Source organism: Plecotus auritus (assembly GCF_963455305.1).
Source record: "Plecotus auritus genome assembly, chromosome: 2".
Classification (NCBI taxonomy): domain Eukaryota; kingdom Metazoa; phylum Chordata; class Mammalia; order Chiroptera; family Vespertilionidae; genus Plecotus; species Plecotus auritus.
Genome location: NC_137771.1, coordinates 14166962 through 14177273, shown reverse-complemented (window position 1 = coordinate 14177273; position 10312 = coordinate 14166962). Strand labels below are relative to the sequence as shown.

At 53.8% G+C, this 10312-nt stretch overlaps 1 protein-coding gene across 3 annotated transcripts in view; it reads right to left on the bottom strand.

The window, feature by feature from the left end:
- Positions 1-7702: 7702 nt before the first annotated feature.
- The window catches only part of EPHB2 (EPH receptor B2), a 184843-nt gene continuing 182233 nt past the window's right edge, over positions 7703-10312 (bottom strand). For all 3 annotated transcript variants that reach the window (XM_080656407.1, XM_080656408.1, XM_080656409.1), the window contains exons 15-16: positions 10157-10312; positions 7703-9399 (exon numbers count right to left, since the gene is read on the bottom strand). In XM_080656407.1, the coding sequence (XP_080512533.1) occupies positions 9291-9399; positions 10157-10312 (265 nt within the window). In that variant the 3' untranslated portion in view covers positions 7703-9290. The remainder of the gene's footprint in view (positions 9400-10156) is intronic.

Sequence of the window (10312 nt, the reverse complement as noted above, 5' to 3'; positions counted from 1 at the left end):
ATGCTTTTTGTCAACATGAGTTTTTAACTTCTTTGGGTAAATACCAAGGAGCACAGTTGCTGGGTTGTATTGTACGAGTGTGTTTAGTTTTGTTAGAAAACGCTGAACTGTCCTCCAGAGTGCTGTGTCAGTTTGTGTTTTCATCGGCAACGAATGGGAGTTCCTGTGGCTCCACATCCTCTCCAGCACTTGGTGTTGTCAGTGTTCCTGATTTTGGCCGTTTCCCTGATAACCTATGATGGGAAGCACTTTCCATATGCTTACTTGCAGTCTGTATATCTTCTGTGGTGAGGTGTCTGTTAAGGTCTTTGGCCCATCTTTTAATTAGGTTGTTTGTTTCCTGATGGTTGTGTGTTAAGAGTTCTTGGTATATTTCGGATAGCAGTCCTTTATTAGATGTGTCTTTCGCAAATATTTCCCTCAGTCTGTGGCTTTTCTTCTTGCTCTCTTGACATTGTCTTTTGCAGAGTAGAAGTTTTAAATTTTAACGAAGTCTAGCTTATCAATTATTTCCTTCACGGATTGTGTTTTTGGTGGTGTATCTAAAAAGTCATCACCATATCCGAGGTCATCTAGGTTTTCTCCTAAGTTATTTCCTAGGTGTCTTATACTTTTACGTTGTACATTTAGGTCTGTATGCAGTTGGAGTTCATCTTTGTGAAGGGTGTGAAGGGTGTCTAGGTTTATTGATTTGCATGTGATGTTTGTTTGTCAGTTCAAGTTCTGCTAAAACTTGTGTTCCAGCACTATTTGTTGAAAAGACTATCTTTGTTCCATTATTTTGCCTTTGCTTCTTTGTCAAAGATCAATTGACTATACATATTTTTAAACATATTTAAGGCTCTGTACTACCCTAAGTAAAGAAACCTAATCACCTTGCCCAAGTCCAAAATTTGCCTGATGTATTTTACCATGAACTGTCCTCGAATACCCCCCCCCTTTTTTTTTAGCAGAACTTGAACTGACATTTATTGGACAAACAGTTATGGAGATCCTATCGTAGGTCAGGCATTGTCCTGCTTGTGGAGAACACAGCTGAGTGTATGGCAGACATGGGCCCTGCTCTTTCCCAGCAAAATCCAGAGAGTTCATGTTGTGCATGCCAAGCACTTGTCATGCTTCATGTCATTTAATCCTCTCATGCTCTAGGACTTCAATGTTATTGTCCCATTTTACAGACATGAAAATGAGGCTTGCAGCAATTATGTGACATCTCCACAGAAACTGAGCTAACAGAGCTAAATGACGGGGTTGGTATTCAAACCCTAGGACCCCTGACAGCCGAGCTCAAACTCTTAAACATGAATATGTGTTCTTAGAACACTTGGGAGTTACTGCTCCAATTCAATGACCCTCCGCAGCCAAGGCCAAATTCCCACCCCAGCCCTAACCCCAACCCCAACCCCAACCCCAGCCTCAGCCCCCTAGCCCTGGCTTCATCCTTAGTCCTGGAAAATGCCTAGTCATGCTTCACAGCCCTGCTGAGGACCTCTTAGGAGCCCCCATTTGTTCCCTGGGGAACCTCAGCAAAAATACCAACCAAAACAAATGAACAAAAAAAAACCTCGTGAGTCCAAGTGATAGTTTTTACAATTCACATTTATTTTGGAAAAAAAAAAAAAAAGGTTCTGCTAAAAATACTCCTACAAAGGCATTGGAGCACCAGGGTCAGGGGCTCATGGACACAGCTGGTGAGGTTTCCTTGGTCACAGCAGTGGGGGTCCAGGTCTGACCCACAGCCATCAGAACCCCCGACCGCATCACTTCCCGACTGAATCACTTCCCAACCCCTCAACCTTATCAGGAGAATCGTGTTTATGACCAGAAGAAACAGGGTTCTGTGAAACCCTGCCAGACTCCCCCAGTTGAGAGTTCTGGCCTGATGGCCCAGGCTGGAACTAACACCTGGGGCACTAGGAGCGGGGGTTAGGGGGTAGGGCGTGGGGAGTCCAGGACAGCGGCTCAGACATTGGCTCTGGGAGGTTAGGATGTCCAAGTGCCCCCAAACAGAGTGCCCCTTGGAGATCTGGGATTTGACTGGCAAGGGCCTGACAGTGGAGAGGGGCTGAGTGGGGATCACTGGTAGCAGCATAGCATAGTGATTGGGAGGCAGATGCTGGGGTCAGAGACCACTAGCCAACTTTGTGACCTGGGAAAGCCCCCATGCCGGACTCTGACTTCCCTGGTCTGTGGAGCAGGAATAATTGTACCTGCCCCGCAGAGCTGTGTGAGGGATTAAGCGAGACACTGTGTATAAAAAGGTAAGCATGGCCTCTGGCACATTGTTGGCACTCAAGAAATAGCAGCTGTGATTAGGATTTGGGGCTGAGCCTGACCAACCAGTAATTGCTCTTCTCTGTATTCCAAAGAGGCTGGCTGTGAGTGAGGTTCCTGCCAGGCCTACCCTGGGCCAGCCTCAGGGGCCCCACCTCGTGACCCCTGCCCACCAGAGCCCCTGTCCATGGAAGGGAAAGCAGACAGACTGATGACTGAGCTATGAGCAGTCCAGAGGCACCTCCACGGGCTGGCCTCCCAGATCCCATAGGCAATAGCCTCCACTAGAAAGGGTCAAAGGGCCCTTGGAATGAGGCAGGGACTGGATGGCCATGACGCTGTCACCAGAGTGGCTCTGGGGTTTGCAGCACGACCCTATGGTCCCAGTGCTAAAAAACAGACAGCCTGGCTCTGCACAGGAAGGTGGTGTACCTGGGGAAGGCGCTTCAGCAAATCCCTGGCCCTGCAGCCTTTTCTTTGGGGGCGGGGTGGGAGGTCCACCCCAGATGAGTCCCTCCCCAAACCTAACTAGTGGGGCCCCTACTTGGCTCCTGAGCTGAGCTGTCCAGCCCACCAGCCAGTGGCACGGTGGTCGGCATGGGGCCTTGCTCAGCGGGGGCAGCCAGATGTGGGCAGTTCCGCTCCTCTCCCAGGGAGAGAAACCCAGCCTCACAGGAGGGGTCTTGGCCCTTGTCAAGGTGCACCTCTGATTCAGACTCAAAGGAGGGAGCTGTTGTATTTGTTTTTACCTGCCCCCACCCTCCCTCGCCATCTCTCTCTCTCTCTCTCTCTCTCCTCGTTCTTGCTCTTTCTTTGTGCTTTGTCCCTGCCACGGTCCTCAGGTTTGGGGTCCAGTAATGAACAAATGGGACTTGAAGTCTCAAGAATTAGCAGCATAGAGTCATATGGTGATGGAATGTTACAAACATGGAATCCTCCCACTGGAATCTTAGAATTGGGGGCTTTTGCCATCTTGGAATCTTTGACCCATGGAATGTTAGAATTGCACTCTCTGCCGGAACCCAGAGTGTATGTGGTCCTGGCTCTGACCTCCTCCCTCCCCTCTCCCTTTCCCCTCCTCCAACATGGCTGTTAGACCTGAGCAGAGACAAGGACCTTCTCTCCCTCACCCTCCTCCAGGGAAAGCCGTGGGTCTTAGTCTGGGAAGCAGGGGGTTGGTGGTGGTGGGAAGGGGGGCATATGAAGCTCCAGTTCCAGCTGGAAGCCCCATTCTGCCTTTGCCTGGCCCACCTGGCCAGGTGTGGAGTGAACAGCTCTGGATTGTAGCCTTGGGGTTCGTGGGGTGCCCACAGGGTGGCCCTGGGGGAGCTGCCGGGCCCCTCTGCAGTATTAAGTTCTTGCTTTATCTTGCTGTATTAGCTGGGAAGCTAAACTCAGACAGACTCAGGGTCTGGGGGGGTCTGTCTAATTTCCCTGAAAGCTTAGCACAGTCTGAACACATTCCTGAGGGTCAGCCCTACCCCCACTTCACGGGTCCTAATCCATGTCTGAGTTTGGGCATCTTATCTGACAGTGTCCTGCTTTGTCCTAATCCCTGTCTCCACCAGTCCCTCTCTCCGCAGACATCAGGGCACAGGGCATCGAGGGGAAAGTGAAGAGAGGATTTTAGTCTGGAGGAGTCTCCCAGGAGAGCTTGTTAGAAACAGAGGCCCCTGGGCCTGACCTTGGGGATTCTGACTCGGGGGGTTGGGGAGGAGCCTGTGGGTCTGCAGACTGAACAAGAGCCCGGGTGATTATGATACAGGTGGGCGATGGCAAACATTTTGAGAAATCCTGGGAGGTGGGAAGAGGGAGCCCCGAAGGCAGAGGGCCTGGAGGGAAACCTGTGGGCATCTGTTTCCTCACCAGGAGAGTGGGGATGGTAACACCCAAAAGGTCCCTAATGTATGGTAAGCATTCGGTGATTAATGCAATCCCTGTGGCCTCAGCCTTCTGCGACCCCGCCTCCAGTGGGGTGTCCCTGAGCTTTCCTGTGTCAGAACAAAGGCCAAGTCACTCTCTGGGACTAACACTCTGACCTTGGTTTCCCTGAAGGGACACTGGCCAGCTTCCAAGATGTTTTATGGCAGGACCTATTTCCTGGGAAGCTGGGTCAAGGCTGGCAGGTGGTGTGTGCATGCACAGAGTGGCTCCCTAACTTCCCTCTGGGTTTCCCCAGCATAACACACTGTTGTAAAGGGCAGGGCCCCAGCCCCTTCCTGGGTGATCCCACCAGGGCCAGGGCCACCAGGGCAGAGATGGGCATCCTAAGCAGTTGGTATGCCACCATGCCACCTCCAGCGCACACCAGGGCTCCGCTCTGTCCCCTCAGGGCTCTGCCATGCCCGCCTTCCTGCCTGCCCAGGCCGCCACTGCCACCCACAACTACTCAGCTCTGGTCAGGGCCTGGTAGCGCTCCCAGAGGCCCGGAGGAAATGGGGTGGGTATCCTCAAACGAAGCTGAATTAAGAATCGGGTAGCACAAAATCCAGCCCTGCTGCTCCCAGCAGCTGGAGTGACTCTGCGGATTAAATGCATCAGTGAGGATGGATAATGAAACAGCGGAGCCTGGATTCTCCTGGAATAAGTGAGGGCTTCTCCAGCGGGCTCTTCTTCCCGGGGAGGGGGAAGCTGTGGGGCAGCCTGCCCCCACCTGATGGCTGACCTGACTCCTCCTGGAACCTGAGGCTCATCTGCTACTCTTCTGCTCAAGAACCTGCTGTGGCTGGACTGGGTATCATGTGCAAACTGCCTCATCCTCCAAGTACATCAACCCCCACTTCCCACCTCTCTCCGGCCCAGGCAGACACAACCCCTCGTTGTTGGAGCATTCCAGCCTCTGAATTTTTGGTTACACTCTACCGCCCACCTGGAATGATCTTTCAACCTCTGTCATTTTCAAGACAGCCTCCTCCATGAAGCCCTCCCTGACAGCCCCAGCCCATTTGAGCTTTCCCTTCTCGTACCAGCCAGCATCAGACACCAAGTACTTGATGTCCTCTGATGGTGTGTGTGGAGTGGGCAGTGGAAGCGGATAAACACAGCCTTGCTCTGCCCCTTCCTGGTTGGGTAATGCTGAGCAAGCTACTTCCCCTCTCCGAGCCTGTTTTCCCCCCTACCTAGGGGAGAAAATAGTGCCTCCTCACCCGGCTCACCCAGTCCAATCCTCTCATTTTACATGTGGGAGACTGCGGCTCAGTGACGGGAAGTGACTTGCCCAGATCCACACCTTAAGTGATAAGAGCAAGGCTGCCAGGATGCATTTTCCCTAGCAACCTGCGGCCTCCTGTCCTTTGAATGCATTTACACTACTTTCCCTGGCAAGAGTCTTCCATCCTTTGGTACCAGTCTTGGAACTACAGGGGCCCAGGAGAGAGCCAGGAGTGGCCAAGGGCTCAGCACTGGGGGGAGGCGGGGACCAGAGGCCTGGGTCCTTCCTGTGCTTCAGCCAGGTGTGAGAAGAGCTAGGCAGGGGCAGGGCCCCAGAGCTCCCAGTCTTCTGAAGATGAGCCCCTGATTGCAGAGGGATGCAAGGCTAGTGACTGCACACAAGGGGGAGGCAGAGAGCTCCCTGAGCGGAGGCAGTGTGGGGACCAACTAGAAAAGATGGGGAAAGCCCAGCTGATGCCATATGGGCAGGAGGCACCACTGGTTAGTAAACAGCCACTGCCCCGAGTCCCTTAAGTGTCTGCTGCACTTCCATCATCTATTCTGATCGGTCTGCCCACGTCTTACCGGTTGGTAGATATCATCCCCCAAGAAGAAGCCTGCTGATTATCAACAACAGCTCATTTTGGGGGCTTCTGGAGCAGTAGGAGCGGAGGAGATGGCACCGCTATTACCCAGTCTGGCCTGTGAAGATCGGCTTGTCACTCTCGGAGCAGCTGGTCCCATTTCCACGGTGCCCTGGCCCGTGTTTACAAGGCAGCTTTTCTTTCCTCAAGTACCAACTGCGTGCAGAGCTGCCGGAAACCCCTCTCACACTGCTGGGCAGGTGGGGCTGGCACTTGGGGCGATGGAGCCAGGAAAGGATTAGTAACCAGGCAGCGGGCAGGCGGCTCAGAGCCGTGTGCCCGGGCCAGCAGCTCGGCCGGCCACTTCCTGCTGAGAAGCAAGAGATGGTGGGGGAGCTGCTCCAGCAGCAAGAGGCAGGCACCCTGGATGGTCACAGTGACATCTGTCTGTCATCCTGAAATGGAGACACAGAGGGTCAGGGGAGCACCCTTACTCTTGAGAAGCAGGCACGAGGGGGCCCAGGACCACTGAGGACGCAGGGCCCTGGAGGGTGGATGGGCAGACATGCTGGCGAGCAGACACCAGCCTATCGGCTTAACGCAGGAAGCCATCTGACAGGAAGCACTGAGTGCCAGCCCCCTGTGGTGGCCCCAGAGCAGTGAGGGGGGGGGGGCAGGCTGGGGAGACAGAGTTAATCTGAAGAGCATCAGGGCAGCTCTCTCCAGAAGGTGACCTTGTGTGCTGGGACAGCTGCCACCCGTGCTGGGCATCTTTGGGGCACAAGGGTGGCCAACCGGGCCAAGACTGGCCAGTTCTAGGGAAACCAGCCAAGGCCTTCCCTGTGGCTTACTCTGCTGGGGGGGGGGGGAGCATGCTCCCCTCTAATCCCTTCCTTCCCTTTGCATCTCAGGCTCTGGAGAACAGGTGAGTGACAGACGACAGACTGGTCCATGCTGGATGCTCTGTCGGACCACCAAGAGGCCTTTAGCTGGCCACCTGTGACCTGGAACTTTCCCACTGGTCAGTCTCCCATGGACAAAGGGAAAGGTCCTGAGATGAAGCCTCCCTGGCCTCCCCCCTTTAGATTCCCTGCCTCCTCCTCCATAAAGAATTCTGAGTTTATGTGAGTGGAAGCCCATTTGCGCAGAGATTAGTTGACCAGGAAAAGGTGATCATTCCTGTGGCTTTGACTGGGGGTCCATGAGTACTCCGGGACCCTCACAGTCCCACTTCACAGCTCACCTAATACCTAGACCCCCTCCTCCTGGCCCAGGTGAGCTGAGTGCACCGCCAACTCCCTGCTCCTGATGCATCCTGCAGAGGCAGCAAGTGTTACTTCCAAGTCACTTCTTCCATTGCCTGTGCTTTTGACAAGCCTGAGCCAGAAAGGCCACATGGACTTTGGCGTCCTCCATGTGTTTTCTCAGCCCTGGGCCTTCTATAACCCTGAGCGAGGAAGAGCATCATGAGTCACTAGACAAGTTCCAAGGTGCCAGGGTCTCTCTCTCGGAACTTACAGAGAACAGAGGTCTTTTTATGACTAAAGTGTTTATTTCCATTCAATTCACTAACCGGTTGGTCCGCTCAGGTGCCTGCATTTGCTCACAGGAGGGAGACTGGCCAGACCCCTTGGCTGATGGGCTTTCCCATGGCCAAGACCCTTCAGATCTGGGCCAAGGTCTGGAGGAGGGAAGGGGGTAGGAGAGCAACACGCTTTCTCCCAGGGAGGGAAGGAGCATGCCTGCACACGTCTCTGAGGGTGATGCTCTGGAAGCTGGGATATCACAGTGAATGATCCGGGTCCGGGCCTGATGCAGCTTGGTTTAGGCTCCCAGAGGCGAAACTGGGATCTGGCCATGTGAGGGCAACTCAGGAACCTCAAAGGGGCCTATTTGCCTGGAAAGCACTGAATATATTGGGGCAGAAGGAGAGTGGACAAGTGGGCAGAGAATTCTGGCGCTGCAGCCTCGGAGCCTACTTCCTGCTCAATCTGTTGCTTTCAAAAACAGTCCTGGGGGAGGGGATGCTCCTTCACCTTGGGCCCCCAGCTCTGCCCAAATCTCACTCAGTCTATGAAGGGCCCAGATGGCCCCGTTGGCAGTTGGCTTTGGTGAGGCCTGGCGGCAGGTGGGAACTCTATTCAGGCGGAGGAGGGAAGGGTGTCAGTGAAAACCATATAAAAATCCAGATATGTGCATATAAAATCTCGCCCTTGGTGTATTGCCTAAGTCATTAAGCTGAAAGCACCTTCTTCCTAGAGAAGGATCAAGTCCTCAAAAGGTAGGAAATGTCAAAGTGTCACTTCATTGTCATTAAAAAAAACAACCAACCAACAAACAAACCCCTAAACCAAATTCACCCCTGACCAAAATATCCCCCCCAGTCCACGAACCGCTGTAAACAAACCCAGACGCAGGAACAACCGTCCTCAGTGGCAGTTGTAGCTGATGGTAGTCACTGCAGCACCAGTCCTCCATGTGGGGGCTGTCGGGAGTGGGCGCCCAGTGGGCCGGGAGGCCGGCTGTGCACGTGATAATGGACGTGGAGCTGCAGACCCGGGGGGTGGCAGCCTCAGGAAGGCTGACCTTCCTGGGTGCCTGTGTTCTCCCTGACCCAGGAAGACAAGGGTCCCTTTTCAGCCCCATAAGCCAATAGGAGAAACACGTCTTTTTCATTGGAGTTCCTAAAATATTCTCCAAAGACAGAAAAATTCTTCTGTTTGCCCAGTGGCAGTAGGAATGGATATTCCCAGAGTGGCTCCCAGGTGGCTGCCCGTCTGTCCGCCTGGCACGTGGCTGTTGAGCGAGGCCTGGAAGAGCAGCCCGGGGACAGGAGAGAAGAGTGACCCTGGTCTCTCCCTTTCACATTTGTTTTCCTGAAAGTGTTTCTTGGCTCCGGCCAGGTTGCCTTCCCAGAGGGAGTTGGAGAGAAACTGCTTCTGATCTCCAATCGGACAATCGCATGAATCTCCCAAGCCCTTTTTCTTTTCCCCAAGAACAATGATCGCTTTCCTTAGGAGAATCCTCTTTAAAAAATATTCCTTGTATTTCCCGCCCCCTCCCAGGATCTATTTTCTTTTGTCCCCGTTCCCTTTTTTCCCATCATCTGAGTTGCACGTGTTCTTGGTGACGTCTCATGGCTGGCGGGCTGCTTGGTTCTTCCTGTTGCCGTGGCCTCCTGGCAGGTGGCTGACCCTTCGGTAGACAGAGAACCAGGGAGGCCAGCATGTGGGGTGGAGGGGGCAGGGCCTGGAGGAGGAGGTGAGCCGAGGCAGGTGAATGTCAAACCTCCACAGACTGGATCTGGTTCATCTGTGCCCGCATCACCTGGATACTGTTCAGGATTTTTTTCTGGTGGCCAGCCAAGGTGACCCCAACCCGGAGAATGTCCCTTTGGGAGAAAAGCACGTGTGTTAGGGAAATGTGGGGGTGGAGGGGACTCTGGGTCAGGCAGAGAGCTGCCTGGACTTCTCCAGGGTTTCCTGCTAAAGAGAGCAAGGGGCCGAGCCGGCGTGGCTCAGTGGTTGAGCCTGGACCTATGAGCCAGGAGGTCATGGTTCCATTCCCAGTCAGAGCACATGTCTGGGTTGCAGGCTTGATCCCCAGTGGGGGATGTACAGGAGGCAGCCAGTCCATGATTCTCTCTCATCATTAATGTTTTTCTCTCTCTTTCCTTCTCCCTTCCTCTCTCTGAAGTTCATACAAATATTAAAAAAAAAAAGAGAGAGATAGCGAGCAAGGGAAGGGTGAGGGGTGTGGGGGAGGGGTGGGCACCTGGAGCTGAAGTGAGTGACTACATGAGGTGGAAGGAGCATGTGGCTGGGAGTCAGGGGATCTAGGTGGGCCATCTCCTCTGCTTCTGGGAAAGGAACCTGCCTTTACTAGGCACCCAATCTATATCTCTGTTGCTCCTCCTCCAAACCCCCAGTTCACAGAAGGAAAAACTGGGGCTGAGGGAGCTTCTGTGATTTGCCCAAGGTCACTCAGCCAGTGGGTGGCAGGTGGACCTGGGTGCTGATCAGAATGTGACTCCAAAGTTGGCCATCTCACCCTCTGATCCCACATTCTTGCTGGGACACTGCCTCTTTTCCACTCTTCTGAGCCGCCCCCCCGCTTGGGAGGGTGGGTGGAGGCAGCTGGGCACTTACTCCATCATCATCTGTGATACGACATCGAAGGAGGTGAAGCCAGCATTGGCGAAGCTCTCCTTGTACTGCCCCATCTTGATGGCCTCTAGCCACTCGTCCACTGTGTTAAAGCTGGTGTAGTCGGGGATCGTGCGGTCCAGCAGTGGCAGGTTGATT